The following is an 18890-nucleotide window of genomic DNA, read 5'->3' on the forward strand; positions in this document are numbered from 1 at the left end:
CCCTCATTGATCCAGAGGATTACAGACTCGATTATAGCCCCAGCTCCAGGGGTTGTTCTTCTTCTGCCTTCGATGTGGTGGAGAGGGTTCTCTTGATCCCATCAACTCCCTTGATGATCTCGTCCTCTTAATCTGTCCTGGCTCCCTCTGTGTCTGGTCCAGATTCTGCCATCTTGCCCCCTCAGGGACAGCCTGTTGCCTCTCTGTCCCAGGGACTTCCTCCACAGGAACAGCTGGATGTTTTCGAGTCCTCCCCAGAGACCCCCTCCACGAGGAGGTTCCTCGAAAACACACGTGTAAAAGGAGACACTTGCACTCCCCGCCGGAGTCTGTCATGGAGGACACCGACTTGAAGGAAGGGGAAGGTTCACCCCATCACCCCCAGAGGATGCCTCATTTGGAGACATCATGGAAATGCTTCATCAGCGTGAGGGGTGGTCTTCTGAAAAACCCAACCCTGACTAGTCTGTGTTTTTGGAGGCATTTGGCGCAGGACCCCCTACATCCTGGGTGTCCCTTCCTGCGGATCCCCTGGTGGATCTTATTAGATCTCAGGCATGGAAGGAGCCCGACATGGTTGAGCTCATCCCCAAACGTCCCGACAAAATTCCCAGTGCCCCTTCTGATAAGTCTCATTGGTCTAAGGGTTCCCCTGTCGATGCCATGGTGTTTCCTATCTCACACGACTGAAGGCACAGCTAGAGAAGCCGGAGCAGGCATTGCCATCGGGCATTATGCCTGGCTCTGACTTTGTAACTTTTCAGAACCCTTCAAGGCGTCTTTTATGAATGCCCCGTATGATGGTTCCAATCTTTTTGGAAAAGACTGTATGTGACACTTTGGTCCAGAGCAAGAAGGATGGAAAGACCTCGTCTGCCATTGGAATCCACTTCTCAACTCCTCAGTGAACCTTTTTCAGGAATCAACAAGGGGTGTAGAAGTCTCAGGGTTATTCCCAGGATACTCAGGACTCGTCTTCCCACAGAGACCGAGGGGGATTTGACAGATGCTGCCCTCGTGGCAGAGGGGGTCCGAGGAGTCACGGGTCTTGGGATTCCTTCCCAGACAGGCCCAGGCAGCAGCCCTGAAGAGTTGGCCGGCTGCACATCTCTGGAAGCAGTCGAGGGGGGGGGGTCGACTCTTGCTTCACCTAACAGCCTGGGAGTCTATGACAGACTACCATTGGGTGTTGCATCTCCTTCTGTCAGACACCTCCCAGACTTCCCACCCATGCAAAGGGAGAATGCAGCACTGGAAATTTCCATGCTGCTCAAAAAATGAGTCATCTAGACCCCCCTCCCCCCTACCAGTCGGGATTAGGCATCTATTCTAAGTTCTTTTCAGTGCCAAAGAAAACAGGTTAACTTGAGACCAATTCTGGATCTCTTTACCTTGAACCTGTCTGTTGCCAAGACAAGGTTCTGGATGGGCACACTCCAATCCATCCTGCCCTTCCTGCAGGAGAACAACTGGATGTGCTCAGTAGACCTTCAAGACATGTAGTATCACATCAAAATGGACAGATGCTCTCGGAGGTTTATCCACTTCCAGCTGGGGGACCAGTCATTACCAGTTCAGAGTGCTACCCTTTGGTCTCATCACAGCCCCAAGCTGTTCACCAAAGTGATGCCGGTGGTAGTGGCTCACCTGCGGCTGCAGGGCTTCAGGTCTTCCCCTACCTGGATGATTGGCTCCTTTCTGCTCCCTCCAGGCATCGACTTTGCCAAGCCAGAAATTTCCTTATCCAGACTGCCCAACACTTGGGCATCACCATAAATCTCAACAAATCCCTGTTAAAACTAGTTCAAGTTCTGGATTTCATTGGAGCCTGGTTAGATACCATTCAGACCAAGGTTTTTCTGACACCAGACAGACTTCAGTCTCATAAACATCATGTCTTGTGCATTCTTCAAGTTCAGTCTCCCCTAGCAGAATTTGTCTTACGAGCATTGGGGTCCATGGCGGCCACGATTACAGTCATACCCACAGCTCGGTTACACATGAGGGTGCTACAATGACTCTAGCGGTCCAGTGGTCATTCCTAGATGTTCTTTGTGTTTCACTGTTGCAGTCATTACATTTGGGGGTAATCTGCTGGCAGGTTGCCCTCAGTCGGCCTGAATAACAAAGTCTTGGGTCCTGCATCGGTTGCGGTCTCCTCTTCCATGACATCAGGTCGTCAGTGGTATAAAATGCAGCCGACACCATTTTAACCAGTCTTTCTTGCCGCGCGGTGCTCGAAGCAGAAGCAGTTCGCAAGTGCTGGTCGGCCGACTCCTGAAATTTTCATATTCGAATTTCAGAACCAAAGTCTTCAAACCAAAGCTAAGTACCCCATTGGGGAAACTTTTTCTTGCTCCTTACCGATGTCAGTAAAAGTTAATAATTGCATTACTTGTGGGAAGCAAATACCTCATAAGGATTTTTATTTGTACTGTATTCCTTGCCTAAGCCCTGATCACAACGTGCCTTGCTGTCGGTTTTGTGCTAAATTTAACCAACACACTATTAAGCATCGGTATATTTTTGCTTCTAAATATTTTGGTTCAATATTTATCTACCCTGAAATGTCATCGGTTAGCAATCCGACTACCAGAGTTCACAAAAAACGCAAGGAAAAAGAGACAGTCAGTCGAGGTCCAAAACCGACGACAAAGCTTCTCCTAAGCCAGTCGCCAGTTCGCCGGTACTCAGGGGTTTTCGCAGCCCCTGATACCTGTACTTTTGAGTCGCAGGCCTCTACCGAGACCCATTCGGAGTCCGGTATGCCACGAGATTTGCAAAGTATTGAACCCGTGGATGTCTCTCCCTTGGATGGCTCCGGAGCCACTGAGCAGGCACCGGCTTCTGAGGGTGTTTTCAGGCCTCAACATTTTTACATTAAACTGACGCCAGCAACAAAAACAAGGTAAAAAAACAACTTCTGTGTCTAAAAAAGCCGACGCATGAGCCACGTGCTCAGGCCCCTATGCCTAAAAAACAGATGATCAAAATTGCTGAGGATTTAATTACCTTAATCAGGGATTCCCAACCCCCCACCCCCTGCTAAGAGACCTAGGCAAGGCACTGATTATGAATCTTCAGATCAGGTTTCCATTTCTTCTGATCAGGAATTTTCTATTCCAGCCTATGAGGATTCTGATGCAGCGGAATCATTCCCATCTGCATCTCCTCCTGAGGATTACTGTTTTGGAGAGACTTTGCATACTTTAAGGGAACATTTTCACTGTGAGAGTCAGGACTTCTCTGAATCAAAAAAGAGGCTTAGGGATTTCCTTCTTCTTCCTCAGCATAGGCCTTTGGCAATACCTCCTTTATTAGACATTGTTGTTGATGTGTTTTCGGAATCAAGCATGGCTACTGATTCCCTGCCTCTGCCTCCTAGTAAGCCAGACAGATTTTACAGGGTTCCTGACTCCCACAAATTTCTTTTCAAAAATCCCGCTGCTGATCCTGAGACTATTTCTCAGGGTCCCAAGGGTGTTGAGGCTTCTACAGCTAAAAATCCTACCCCTTCTGATAGGGATTCCAGGGTGCTGGATAGATGGGGTAAGAAGGTTTATATGTCTGCAACCTTGGCAATAAGGGTTTTAAACTGCCAGTTTCACATGCTTAAATATCAACAGCATGTTATGGGCTTACTGAAACAGAAAATTATGTTGATTTCTGATTGTGTGGAAAATAGTTACAGGATTTTTTGCATTCAGCAGAACAGGTTGGAAGTCATACTTTACAATGTAGTTTTGATTCCTTGGAGGCCTCTTGTAGGGCCGCCATTACTGGATCTGTGATTAGAAGGCATGCCTGACTCAAGGAGCAAAATCTGCCTGATCATGTTAAAGCTAAATTGTTGGATGCCCCTTTACAGCATGATATACTGTTTGGTAATAAGGCAGAAGAGGTTTTAAAGAAAATGGAAGACAAAGCTAAATCTATGCAAACTGTAAAAGAGTTCTTGCAAGTGCAGCCACCCAGGTTCAGTAGGCACTGGCCTACTAAAAGTTGGTCCTTTCTTGTGTCCAACAGAGCCACTCAGGGCAAACCCAGGTGCTCAAAAGGCTCCAGATATCAATCACAGGGCTCATACAGGTCAAAACAATGGGGTGCCTCCACCTCCAAATCTGGAGAAAACAAAGCACAACCCTACAGTAAGCAAGTAAGTCTCAACGACTTTCCTCTACCGTATCCAAGCACTTATCTTTTGGCAGCCCCCTTGGGGGGAAAACTAGCACTTCATGCTCAGAATTGGCAGTTAATTACCCAGGACAAGTGGATATTAAACATAGTATCCCAGGGGTACAGATTTAATTTCCATACTTTGCCATTTCCAAACGGATGTCCAGATCTGCCACAAAACCAGTGGGCAGAGGCCCAGAAACAAGTCATGTCCCTCATGGGTATGGGAGCTATTCAACCAGTACCAGAACAGGAAAAAGGACAAGGATTTTATTCAAGACTTTTCCTGGTACCTAGAAAAGACAATTCATGGCGTCCAATACTGGACTTATCGATTCTGAACACGTACCTGGACATTCCAAGATTCAAAATGCTGACTTTACAACAGCTACTGCCTATGCTAGGCAAGAATGCTTGGTTAGTAACTCTAGACGTAAAAGAGGCATACCTGCATATCCCAATAAGGGAATCATGCAGAAGATACCTCCGCTTCAAAGCAAGTTTTTTGCATTACCAATTCTCTGCACTGCCCTTTGGCTTATCTACTGCGCCCAGGGTCTTTACAAAGTGCCTGGCACCAGTAATTGCATTCTGCAGACAAAGAAACATCCAAATTTATCCTTATCTGGATGATTGTCTCATTCAAGCAGAGGACAAGGACACTCTTCTTCAACATCTGACATTTGTAAAAAGGCTTCTAGCATGCCTAGGGTGCACCATAAATGAAAAGAAATCACAACTGGCACCCTCTCAAATAATTACATTCTTGTGTGCAAGCTTGAATACAACTGCTCAGATGACTTACCTCATGCCAGACAAACAAAGGCAATTGACAACATACTTCAAACAAATGGCAACAAAAACCCTGTTATCTGCAAGACAAATTCTGCAGGCTTTGGGGTTCATGACATCCTGCATTCTACTAATTCCATATGTGAGACTGCATATGAGGAAACTTCAATGGTACCTAAAAAGTTTATGGAGTCAACATTGTCACTGCCTGGAAACAATGATTCCTCTCATTCCCTGCCTACAACAGGAGTTTTTGGCAGGCAGAGACATGTCACCAAAACAAGGGACTGTCATTCACTCTACCCCCTGCCACCCAAACCCTAACTACAGACGCATCAGACTATGCTTGGGGGGCCCACCTGGTAGGGAGATGCATTCAGGGCAAATGGAGCCCAGACCAAATGCATCTGCATATCAACCAGAAAGAAATGCTAGCTGTTCAGAATGCTCTGACAGCCTTCAAGGACTTGCTTCATCCAGGGCAACTACTGATAAAGATGGACAACACCACAGTTATGTGGTTCATAAACAAGCAGGGGGGTACACATTCCTACCCCCTTTGCAGACTAACCATGGCCTTGTGGAACACAGCATTGACTTACCAAATACATCTTCAAGCACAATTCCTGCCAGGAAAGTAAAATACTCCGGCAGACAACCTAAGCAGAAATCTTATGGACACGCACGATTGTAAACTGGATCCACAAATCTTCAGCATGTTAACACAGAAATGGGGGAGCCCAGACATAGATCTATCAGTTGAACAAATTCTGCACAAGAACTCATCACAAAAAAGCATGGAAAATGGATGCTGTCTCCTTCAGCTGGAAAAACATCAGTCTGTGCCTTTACCCCTCTGCCTCTACTCTCCAAGGTCTTACTAAAAGTCAGACAGGAAAAAACAAAAATGATCCTAATTGCTCCGGACTGGCCTCGCCAGCACTGATACCCACCTCTAAGGAATATGTCACACCTTCCTCTGTGGTACTTGCTCAAGCACCTCATCTACTGTCTCAGCAGAACTATCAAATTCTGCACACTCCGCTCCAAACTCTGAATCTTGCAGCATGGCTAATCAACTAATTATTCAAACCATATCTCTCAGTAAACCTGTGATGGATGTCATTTTGGAAGCCAGAAGGCCTAGTACTAGAAATCTTATGCTGATAAATGGAAGAGATTCTGTGCTTGGAACCAAGCACAAGGAATAGACACAGCAAAGCCCAATATTCCTCAGATTTTACAATACTTAACTGAGATGCTTGACAAGGATTTATCTTTTTCTTCAGTAAAAATCCATGCCTCTGCAATCTCAGCTCATTACAACACAGAGCCTCCTCTCTTTTCTCATCAACTGCTTAAACAGTATCTCAGAGGGGCCAAAAATTTAAGGTCTCCCAGGAGAACACCAGCTCCTGCATGGGACCTCAATTTTGTGCTGGAAAAACTCACCCTGCCTCCTTTTGAACCGGCAGCTACTGTGGATATAAAATTTCTATCTTGGAAGACAGTTTTTCTTTTGGCAGTCACTTCAGCAAGAAGGGTTTCAGAACTACAGGCTCTCATGGCAGTGGAGCCTTTCATTATATTTTACCCGGACAGGGTGGCCCTCAGGACCAATCCTTCTTTTATGCCTAAGGTGGTATCCAATGTGGCCCTTAACCAAACCATTCACCTGCCAACTTTTTTCCCAAATCCGCAGAACAAGGGGGAGCAGATTCTCCATTCATTGGATGTACACAGACAACTAAGATTCTACTTAGAACAAAATATCTAAGAAAGTCTGAGCAACTACTAGTAGCATTTGCTGCAGGATCAGAGGGGAAGGCTATATGAAAGCAGACTATTTCTAAATGGATAAGCCACTGCATTTGTTTCTGCTATTTGCACCATGGTAAACCTGTGCCCAAGGGGATCAGATCCCATTCCACCAGGGCTGCCTCTACTTCAGCAGCTTTTCTCAGAGGGGTCCCAACCAAAGACATTCTAGAAGCTACTACTTGGAGCTCTGTTCATACATTCACAAAGCATTATCATTTACCTCTCGTCTCTAAATCCAGGGCAGGCTTTGCCACTGCAGTCCTGCAGGGCCTCATAGCTGCTCCTAATGCTGTTTAGTTCCATCCTCCCATCCATAGCTTTGGGATTCTACCCAAATGTAATGACTGCAACAGTGAAACACGAAGAACATAGTACAGTTGTGTACACTTACCATAAATGAAGATGTTCGAGTGTATTCACTGTTGCAGTCCGGGTTACCCACCCGCCATCCCCCATTCTATACCTTTTCTTTCCTTCACTATACTCAAAAGCCTTTGTGGTATATTTGCTTTTAGTTGAAGGTAAATTTTATGTTTCTAAGGTGCATTTATATATTTACAGTTTATTTATATATATTTTTGCTTCCCATTTGGGGGGCACCTGACATCTGGGGCAAGAAAAACTGATTAAAATGGTGTCGGCTGCATGTTTTATACCCCTGACGACCTGACATCATGGAAGAGGAGACAGTAACCAACTCAGGACCCAGGACTTTGTTATTCAGGCCGACTGAGGGCAACCTGCCAGCAGATTACCCCCAAATGTAATGACTGCATCAGTTAATACACTCGAACATCTACATTTATGGTAAGTGTACACAACTGTACTATCTACTCTTGCCCCATCCTGTTTGTTTATTGTGAGCCTTCAGGGATTCTCTTCTTTATTGGATTTGGACCCTAGACCTTCTTCGCAGTCGCCCGTTTATTCTTCCCTCCCCTCTAACCACGGATGCCGCCCTACTTGGGTGGGGGGTGGATATTGCTTAGGAAGGACAGGTCACGGCACATGGTCTTCCCACATATCAACTTCCTGGAAATGAGGGCAGTGTTATTAGCGCTGCAAGCTCTTCATGCCCATCTTCCCCTAGGGACGATTGCTATCCAGACAGACAATATGTTGGTAGTCTGGTGCATCAACAAATGAGGGGAGCCAGGTCTTATCTCCTTTGCCACGAAGCCATGAGATTGTGGGAGTGGATTATCTTTACCAGCTATTTTCTGGTGGCACCGTACATTCCAGGGAGGTCCAACATTCTAGCGGACAGGCTCAGCAGGTCAATCCTGATGCCTTACAAGTGGTCTCTGAATCCTTCGGTAGCGAAACAGATCTTTCAAAAGTGGGGTCAGCCTTGCTGCAATCTCTTCACCTCTCCTTCCAACGTGAAGTGCAGCGAGTTCTTCACTCTGAAGCCCCTCTGGGGTAGTCCCCAGAGATGCTCTGGTTCATGCTTGGCCCTCCAGTCTTCTCTGTGTTTGTCCTCCTCCTCTTTCCCTGATCCCAAAGTTCATTCAGAAAGCCCAATAGCTTGTGAGCTCAGTCATCCTCATTGCCCACTTCTGGCCTCGCCAAGTATGGTTCCTTTCTCTGTTGTCTCATGTAGTGTGTCCTCCCTGGATGTTGGATCCAGTTCCAGATCTGATTTCTCATCCTTCAGGGATTCCACATCCAGATCTGGCCAGTCTGAAGTTCACTGCTTGGCTGCTCCAGTTCCCATGGTAATGAGGACTCCCAGGCTTTCTTCTCTAGTTAAGAAGATTTTGGTAGCGGCTCATAAGTCTTCCATGAGGAAGATTTATTCGAGTAAATGGAAACATTTTTCGATTTGGGCATATGAACATGATTTTGAATCCTTCACTGCCCCAGATGTTTGTGTTTCACTGTTGCAGTCATCACATTTGGGTTATCTGCCTGCAGGTAGCCCTCAGACGGCCTGAATACTAGAGTCTTCAGATTTCTGCATCAGATGCTGTCTCTTCTTCCACAACGACAAGTCGTCAGGGGTATAAAACATGCAGCTGACGCCATTACATCAGTCTTTCTTGCCGTGCGGTGACCGAAGCAAAATCAGTTCGCAAGTGCCAGTCGGCCGTCTCCTGAAATTTTCATTTTTGAGATTCAGACCCGAAGTCTTCAAAAAAGATCAGTACCCCGTTGGGGATCCTTTTTCTTGCTCTAGCCGATGTCAGTAAAAGTTAATTGTCTTACCTGTGGAAAGCAAATACCTCATAAAGATTTTCATTCATACTGCATCCCCATTTTAGGCCTGGACCACGACGTCCCTCGCTGTCGGTTTTGTGTCTTGTTCAACGCCTGAACTATTCATCGTTGGGCTATTTTTGCAGCCAATTACTTTCATACTCTATCTGTGTACTCTGAAATGGTTTCGTTAAGCCATCTGACTACCGATCTTCTGAAAAAATGTAAGGCTAAAGACAGAGACAGACCGCATAGGTCCAAAACTGCCGACAACACTTCCGTTAAGCTAGTCGCCAGTCCACTGGTACTCAGTGAGGCACTTTCGCAGCCCCTGATACCCACTACTTTAGATTCGCAGGCCTGTACTGAGACCTATTCGGAGTCCGGTATGTCCGCGAGATGCTTCTTCGACTATGGAACCTGTGGATGTCTCTAACTTGGATTGGTCCGGAGCCACTGTGCAGGCACTGGCTTCTGAGGCTTCAGGCCTACAGACATTCATAATAAACGGATGCCATCATTTTCATCCAGGCCAAAAACTCGCACTACGCCTAGAAAACCAATGACCAAACCACAGGCTCAGGCCCATATGCCTCAAAAACAAATGCTTAGAATGGCCGAAGACCTTATTTCCTTAATTAGGGGAAGCCAGCCTTCCCCCTCTGAGACCTAGAACTGATTTTCTTTCTGATTCTTCTGATCAGCAATCTGATATTTCTGCTCCTTCTGATTACCAAGATTTGCCCATATCTACTTATGAGGGTTCTGATGCAGAGGATTCCGTTCCCTCTGCTTCCCCTCCAGAAGATCTTTCTTTCAGTGAAACCTTGCATACTCTTAGGGAACATTTCCGCTGGGAAAACCAGGATTACTCTGAGTCCAAAAAGAGACTTAGAGAATTCTTACTCCTGCCTCAACACAGGCCTTTATTTTATTTATTTATTTTACATTTGTTGACCAGGCTAGTCTAACTGGATATATGTCCATTTTCAGTAGAGGCCCGGGGAGAAAAGCTCCAGGAAATAACATACAATGTAAGAAAAAGCATAGAGACAGTCCTATGCAGCAATAATGATGACATCAAAAACAGTTTTAAACAGCTATAATTATAACAGAGAGTTATATTATAAATTCTATGTAAAAATATAGAAGAATAAAACTTTTTTTTTTTTTTTTTAAAACAAATCTTAGTAGGTCTTAGTTTGATAGTACACTTATATAATTTATATGAGAGAAAAGGATATTAAGGTGTTTTAAGGAGTTTTGTATTTAGAGAAGGTAGAAGGTCAGAGACAAGAAATTGTTAGTCAGGGTTGCAACAGGAGCATAACCAGTGGTTATTGAAGTAGTGTTTTAGCTTTAGCTATCCCTCTTGTTCTGGACATTGTAGATGATGCTTTCTTGGAATCTAGCCTTACCCCAGACACTTTCTCCAGCTCCCAGAAAACCTGACAGGTACTACAGAGTTACCTGACTCTCACAAGTTCCTCTTCAAGAATCCTCCTGCGGATCCAGAGACCATTTCCCAAGGACCAAAAGGCTTTAAGGCTACTGCTGCCAAAAATCCTACCCCTTCTGGTAGATTCTAGAGCCTTAGACAGATGGAGTAAGAAGGCATACACTTCTGCTACTTTGGCCATTAGGGCTTTAAATTGCCAGTTTCATATGCTAAAGTATCAGCATTATATTATGGCACTACTTAAACAGAAAATGATGTTGATTCCTGACTGTGCTGAACACAAAGAATTGCAAGATTTAATGCATTCTGCAGAACAAGTTGGTAAACATAATTTGCAATGTGGTTTTGATGCTTTAGAGGCATCTTGCAGGGCTGCTGTCACTGGGTTTGTACTTAGAAGGTGTGCTTGGCTTAAGGAACAGAACTTGCCAGATCATGTTAAAGCTAAATTACTGGATGCTTCCTTAAACCAAGACCACCTTTTTGGCAACAAAGCAGAAGTCCTCAAAAAGATGGAGGAAAAAGCTAAATCTATGCAAAATGTTAAAGATTTCCTGCAAGTACAGCCTCCCAGATTCAGTAGACATTGGCCTTCAAAGAACTGGTCCTTTCCAGTCCCTTCCAGGCCTTCTCAGTCCAAACCCGGAAACAGCAGACCGCCTAGACTACAGTCTCAGGCTTCACACAGACTTAAGCAGTGGGGGGCTCTCACTTCCAAAACAGGGAGTAGTAAGCCTCCTCCTACAGAAAAATGGCACAATGACTTAACCTTAATCCTTCCAAGCCCTGCTCAACTACCTGCTCCCTTAGGAGGAAAGCTCGCCTTGCATGCAAAAAACTGGGAACTCATTGTTTTGTGGATACAGATTCCACTTCCACACACTACCAACCCCAAATGGTTGGCCAGACCTACCCCCAGATCGATGGGTAGAGGCCCAACAGCAGGTTCTCTCTTCTCAGTATCAGGGCTATTCAACCTGTCCCAGAAGAACAAAGGGGACAAGGTTTTTATTCAAGACTTTTTCTGGTACCCAGAAAAGACAACCCCTGGCATCCTATCCTGGACCTCTCTATTCTCAACACCTTTCTTGTAGTTCCAAAATTCAAAATGCTAACTCTTCAACAGCTTCTTCCTATGTTAGCCAAGGATGCCTGACTGGCCACCCTAGACATAAAGGAAGCTTACCTGCACATCCCAATAAGGGAATCTTGCAGGAAATAGTTATGCTTCAGGGCAGGCTCCATGCACTATCAGTTCTCTGCACTTCCCTTTGGCTTATCTACTGCGCCCAGGGTATTCACAAAGTGTCTAGCTCCAGCCATTGCATTTTGCAGGCAGAGAAATATTCAAATTTACCTATACTTGGATGATTGTCTGATTCAGGCAGAAAGCCAGGACTTGCTGTTACAACACTTGGCATTCATAAAGAAAAGTCTAACCTCACTGGGGTACACCATCAATGAAAAGAAATCTCACCTAATACCCTGCCAACAGATTGTATTCCTGGGAGCAAGTTTTTACACAACTTCCCAGATGGCATTCCTCACTCCAGAGAAACAAGTTTGACAACCTACTTCAAACTGTTGGCCACAAAACCCCAGCTATCTGCAAGGAAAATACTGCAAGCCCTGGGGTTCATGACCTCTTGCATTCTACTAATTCCATATGCAAGACTGCATATGAGGAAACTCCAATGGTATCTAAAAAGCCTATGACGTCAACATTCTCAGGACCTGGAAACAATGTTTTCTATCATTCCTTGTATGAAGACAGAGTTCCTTTGGTGGGCAGAAGCCTGCTACCACAACAAGGGACTCCCTTTCTCTCTACCCCCTGCCTCCCAAACCCTAAGAAGAGATGCATCAGACTTTGTATGGGGGACTCGCATGGCAGGGCAGTGCATTCAGGGCAAATGGAATCCGAGACAGATGCACCTGCATATCAATCAAAAAGAAATGTTAGCTATACAGAATGCTCTGACAGCCTTCAAAGACCGTATTCTTCCAGGACAACTATTGGTAAAGACAGACAACACCACAATTATGTGATACATAAGCGGGGGGAACCTACTTGTACCCTCTCTGCAGACTAGCCATGGCTCTGTGGAACACAGCCTTGAGCTACCAAGTTCACCTACAAGCTCAATTCCTGCCAGGCAAACTAAATTCACTGGCAGACGACTTAAGCAGAAATCTCATGGACCCACATGAATGGAAACTACTTGAGGAACAAATGGAAGACTCCAGAGGTAGACCTGTTTGACTCCCCTCAGAACTACCCATTGAACAAATTCTGCACATGAACTCCCCACAGTCAAGCTTGGAAAGTGGATGCCCTGTCCTTTACCTGGGAAAGCCTCTCAGTTTATGCCTTTCCCCCTCTGCCTCTCCTCTTGAAGGTTCTACTAAAGGTCAAACAGGACAAGCCAAGGGCAATACTGATTGCACCAGACTTGCCACGCCAGCACTGGTGTACCCCCTCTTGCGCAGTATGACACTGCTGCAACCATGGCACCTGCCTCAGACCCCTTCCCTGCTGTCTCAGCAGGTGGGCCAGATTCTATACCCTCAGCTTCAAACCCTGAACCGTGCAGCCTGGCTAATTCCTTGAGCTCTCCTCTAGCATCCCTCAGTAAGCATGTGCTGGATGTCATTCTGGAGACAAGGAGGCCTAGTACTAGAAAATCCTATGCTGAAAAGTGGAAAAGATACTGTTCCTGGAGCTAGGCTCAGGGGATGGGCACAATGGTGCCCAGCTTACCCTCATATTCTACAGTACTTAACAGAAATGCTTGACAAGGGCCTATCATTCTCTTCAATTTCAGCACATTATAATACTGAGCCACACCTCTTCTCTCACCCCTTGCTAAAACAATTCCTTAGAGGGGCCATAAATTTAAGACCCCCTCCAGGAGAGCTCCCACTCCAGCCTGGGACCTTAAACTTTTATTGGAAAAGCTCACCCCCCCCTTGAGCCAGCTGCAACAGCAGAGTTGAAATTCCTTTCTTGGAAAACCGCCTTCCTTCAGCAAGAAAAGTATCTGAATTACAGGCCCTCATGGTAATGGAACCCTTCATTATCTTCCATGTGGACAGGGTTTCCCTCAGGACTAATCCTTCCTTTATGCCCAAGTTGGTGTCTAGTGTGGCCCTAAATCAGTCCATTCATTTGCCTACTTTTTTCTGTAATCCACAAAACAAAGGTGAACAAATACTGCACTCTGTCGACGTGCAAAGACAACTTAGATTTTATTTGGACAGGACTAAGCCTCTCAGAAAATCTGAACAGCTGCTAGTTGGCTTTGCTACAGGGACAGAGGGGAAGGCCATTTCAAAGCAAAACCATTTCCAAATGGATAGCCCATTGCATTCATTTCTGCTACAAACACCATGGAAAACCTACCCCACAGGGGATAAGATCACATTCTACCAGGGCTGCATCTACTTCTTTTCTCAGAGGAGTCCCTACCAGGGACATCCTAGAAGCTGCTACCTGGAGCTCTGTACATATTCACCAAGCATTACCACATGCCTATCTTTTCTAAATCCAGAGCTGGATTTACCACTGCAGTCTTGCAGGGCTTAATAGCTAGCCCTAATGTTCTTTATCTTCCTCCTCCCTTCCTTTGCTTTGGGAATAAACCCAAATGTGATGACTGCAACAGTGAAACACGAAGAATATAGAACAGTTGTGTACACTTACCATAAATGTAGATGTTCGAGTGTATTCACTGTTGCAGTCCTGGTTACTCTCCCTCCAGCCCCCTGACTTCTGTTGGCTCTACCTTTCCATCTTGTTTGGTATTTTTATTTTTTCTGGTGTATTTGCTTTTTGATAGAGGTGTACCATACCATATAATTGCTTCTCTATTGTGGGGGCACCTGACATCTGGGGCAAGAAAAACTGATGTAATGGCATCGGCTGCTTGCTTTATACCCCTGACGACCTGACGTCATGGAAGAAGAGGCACCATCCGACACAGGAATCTGAAGACTCTAGTATTCAGGCTGGCTGAGGGCTACCTGCAAGCAGAAAACCTAAATGTGATGACTGCAACAGTGAATACACTCGAACATCTACATTTATGGTAAGTGCATACAACTGTACTTTCCTGTTGTCTTAGAGTTTCTGGTAGGTATTTTTTAACAGGGTGCCAGCTTTTCTACAGTTAAAACTCAGCTGGCAGCTCTTTCTAACTTCCACATAGGGGATAGTTCAGCTTCTCTGGCCTCTTCTAAACTCTGTAAAACTTTTCTGAGGGGTACCTTTATTCTTAGGCCCCCAATCAAAGACCCTACACCTCCTTAGGACCTCACTTTGGTCCTTCAAGCCTTCGTGTCTTCCCCTTTTGAACCCACTGCTTCAGCAAATCCGCATTTCCTGTCTTAGAAGACGGCCTTTATGGTTGCAATTACTTAAGCTAAAAGAGTGTCTGAGCTTCAGGCCTTATTGATTAAGCCTCCTTATATGATCTTCCATGTAGACAGGGTATCTTTGCACACTAATACTTCCTTTCTGCTAAAAGTGGTCAGAATCGAACATTAATCAGGTTATCAATCTCCCTGTTTTCTTTCCGAACTTTCAGAATAAGGGAGAGCATAAATTATACCTGCTTAATTTTCATAGACAATTACATTTTTATTTACACAGAACAAAGGCCTTTAGCAAGTCTGATCAACTTTTCGTTTCCTACTCTAAGCCCTTTTTATGGAAACCTTGTATCAAAAGTCACCATTGCTCATTGGATCTCTCACTTTATATACTTGGTGAATTCAACCAAAGGATTGTCTCCACCAGGTCAAGTTAAGGCGCATTCTACTAGGTCTATGGCTACTTCAGCTGCCTTTTGGTCAGAGTTTCCTTGGATGACATTTGCTCTGTGGCTACTTGGGCATCTTCACATACTTTCATTTCACATTATAAGTTGGATCTTCTCTCCAGAAGCAAGGCATCCTTTGGCTCCGCCATGTTATGGAAAATCCTTCCATGAGGGCCTCCCAGGTTTTTAGTAGCTGAGGACTCTGTCCCCACAGATTGAAGACCAAATGAAAACAACAACTTCAGATAAAGAAGTTATGTGCTCGCCATAACATTCTATCTGAGTTGTTGCTTTTCATTTGTCTTAAGCCATCCCGCCCAATTTCCCCCTGCCTTACATGGGCTGTGTGGTGGTCAGGCTGGAAACGACATGGTCTTTTCTTTGGCATAACTGGTTATTTCCTTTGATACTGTCTGGGTTATTGTGCCAAGGGGTAAGGCATTGAGTCAGGTTGGGATGCCATGGTGAGCAGCAAACTCGCTCTGAGGGGAGAAAGGAGACAAGGGCATTATGAGTAGGGGAGGAGCTTGGAGCTCAGATCCGATGCTGGAGAAATGCGGTCGAGTCAGATCCATCCCAGATCCATGTCGCACAGGAAGACAAATGAAAAGCAACAACTCGGATGGAACGTTATGAGTACTTAACTTCTTTTTTTATTTTCAAGATGAGTACTGGTAGCATTTTTAGTTCATAATTCATTCTGATTTATGCATTATGTACTCATAAAAATAACAATGTGCATATAGCAAATGTACTACAGGGTTTGATACCTGCAATAGGTTCCCTCCTCCTGGAGAATCTGGGAAAGATGCTATGAGGTATTAGTTTAGGGGGTTGATTTAGATACGTTGCTTCCTTTGTTAAATCAATAATAGTTATTCTTTGACTGGGAAATATTGAAGTACTGCAGTCTTCTGTTTCTTTGACAGTCCACATGTTGACTTTTTATTCGACTGGTAGTGTTTGTTTTTCTTTGCAGGATTATTACACAAGGATGTGTTTGATGAGGAATGTGAAATAATGTGCAAACATTACTTACTTAGACTTTCATTCTCATGAGTAAATTGCTGTAGTTGTGTGTAAATCCGATAACACTCATGGTCAAGATTGTAATATAAAGCACTTCAATGTCACTCCACCTACCTTACCAACTTTAAAATAATTTCAGGAATACCATACTTCCTAATTATCTTCTGCCACAACACAAGCACATTTACTACTTCCATGTAAAAGTGGCATGGTACTTTTATATGTTTTTGTGTATTGTGCTGCAAGTATAAATGTGAGCACCAACAGTAATTATTTATGGCTTTGTCTATGCCTTTGTAAAATCCTTAAAAAAATGTATGGAACTGAAATGTTAGACATGTTTGGTAGTACTGCTGTTTGGCATTTCAGAATCATTCTTGTCCCCAGCACCATTTTAGCATAGGATTAGAATGATCTCAAACAGTTCCATATTTGATGCAATACTTGCTTGATTTATTTATTGTAATTTTCATTTTATTAGTTATTAATTTAGAAACAGCTAGCCAATGAACTATCTTATTACACAGACAAAAAAAGAGAAGAAAATATTAAAAACACAAGCCCATGGTATAGTAGCAGTCTTGTTTAGGTGAGGTTTACAGTTGGTTTTACTTTTGCTAAAATTAAAATTTGGTCATTCTTTACTTGTATAACTACTGCAGCACAGGCATGAATAAATCCTAGCGTAATCTACACTCGTACATGATATATTGGTGCATGGTGTTACACAGAATACATGGAAAATCAGTACAGTTTGCCTGCAGTTAACCAGAAGAATATCCAGTTTACCATGGACTGTTATATTTAAGAGTATTCTCACTCATTACTGTTAGCCTTCCTTAGTTTAACGTGTTGAGAGCAGAGCAGACTTGCATGGTAAGTAAAGAGGTGGAAAAGACTGAGTATCTGTGAAAACAAATACATTTATGGTCAAGTCACTTCTTACTTCTAGTTCAGGGATTTAAAAACACTTAACTTACATTTCCTTCTAAAGTCTCTCTCCTAAGTTACTATATGATGAAACAAGACTATGTTGGAAAATGTATTTAATGTTATTGCAGTGGAGGGACTGAGATTTTGACATTTAAAAGGTATGAAGAATAATATTTCATTAATATGTATACTGTATGAATAGATTAAGTACTGTTGCATCACAAAAGTATAGTCTTCTCTTTTTTTGCTGTTTCAGGCCCTGACAGTCGTGACTGGCAGCATCAGGTGAATATTCCAGAACATGCATGCCCAAAATGTGGCGAAATTCTTCCCGACATTGATTCCCTGCAAATTCATGTCATGGATTGCATAATTTAAAGGATGTACTGTTGTTGAATATATATATATATATATATATATATATATATATATATACACGCTCCTGTACCTGTGGCTTATGCTTCATGTGGACATATCAGCTTACATTTTTCAAATAGCATAATCTCTTTGGGTTGTACTGAAAATAATGTATCTAAATTATACTTAAACAACAGCTTTACTGTCTCAGATTCAACCACATGTATCTTAAAACAGAAAACCTGTTGTCATATTTCTATGTACATATTGAATATGAATATGAAGCACCTCAGCTTTTTGTGTGACTGCATCTGTTTGTTGTTTCTCTGTTATTAAGTTGTTGCTAAATGGAATATTCACATGGACTATTTAAAATGTTCCAGAAATGAACCAGCCTTTTAGGAAGCAGAATAATTCAACTAAGGAAGCAGACTAATTCAGCTTTTGTAACCATTGTTTATGAGCTGCTGAAGCCAAAATAAGTGGCTTGTAAATTGTGCATATAGTAAAGACATTTTTCTTAACACTGTCCATGATTCTTGGCAGTTTTCACATTCCAGGTTAGATTTTTTTTCAAAATTGCATCCATTCTGTGTTAGCAATATGCTGCGTGCAACTGACTTGGTGCAATATATCCTGTAAACAATGCATTTTAGAAGTGTTCCCCATAGTTTTGCAGACGCAGGGTATTCTGAAATGCATAGCGCTTCACTAAGTGTAAGAACTGAGATGGTTTTATTTCCACATAATCTGTATAAAGGGGCTACAAGTTTGCATACTTGAGTACAAAAACATGTTTGGGGTACTGCAGATATAGCTACATTTTGTGAAATTAAGCAAAAATTAAAAAAGAAAAAATTCAAGCACTAAGCATCTTTTCAATACCCTCATGGTCTTATCAGAATATTGTTTTGTGCTTCAGTACAATATGGCAGCTCTGTGAAACTGATGAAATATCAGTGAACTGGAAAATGCTATTGTAATTTGGTATTCTGTGAGATAAAAAGATGAAGGTTCTTGGCTGCTGTGGGAATATTTAGTTTATAAATTATGCACAGCTGGTATCAGGCTGCTCATGCAGCACAGAACTTGGCATATGTGGAGCAGAATACTTGTTGGTTTGGGATGTTCCCCGTCTCCCACTAATACCTTAATTTTATTAAACAGAATGGAACTTTTAGGGGATTGCTGTCGTAGTCTTCACATTTAGACTGCACTGTCCTACCAGACTGTAGAATATGAAATAAGTGAAGTGTCATGAGTCACTGCTGTTTTATATTTTTGTAAGGATGAAGATTTGTAGA

The 18890-nt window shown here is 43.5% G+C and overlaps 1 protein-coding gene across 3 annotated transcripts in view; it reads left to right on the forward strand.

Moving 5' to 3' along the window:
* Positions 1 to 18115, forward strand: part of OPTN (optineurin) — a 700455-nt gene extending 682340 nt beyond the window's left edge. For all 3 annotated transcript variants that reach the window (XM_044087961.1, XM_044087962.1, XM_044087963.1), the window contains one exon: positions 17486 to 18115. In XM_044087961.1, coding sequence (XP_043943896.1) covers positions 17486 to 17607 — 122 coding nt within the window. In that variant the 3' untranslated portion in view covers positions 17608 to 18115. The remainder of the gene's footprint in view (positions 1 to 17485) is intronic.
* Positions 18116 to 18890: the final 775 nt, after the last annotated feature.

The sequence above is a fragment of the Protopterus annectens genome, chromosome 11.part0, assembly GCF_019279795.1.
Source record: "Protopterus annectens isolate FY-2018-M chromosome 11.part0, PAN1.0, whole genome shotgun sequence".
Classification (NCBI taxonomy): Eukaryota; Metazoa; Chordata; order Ceratodontiformes; family Protopteridae; genus Protopterus; species Protopterus annectens.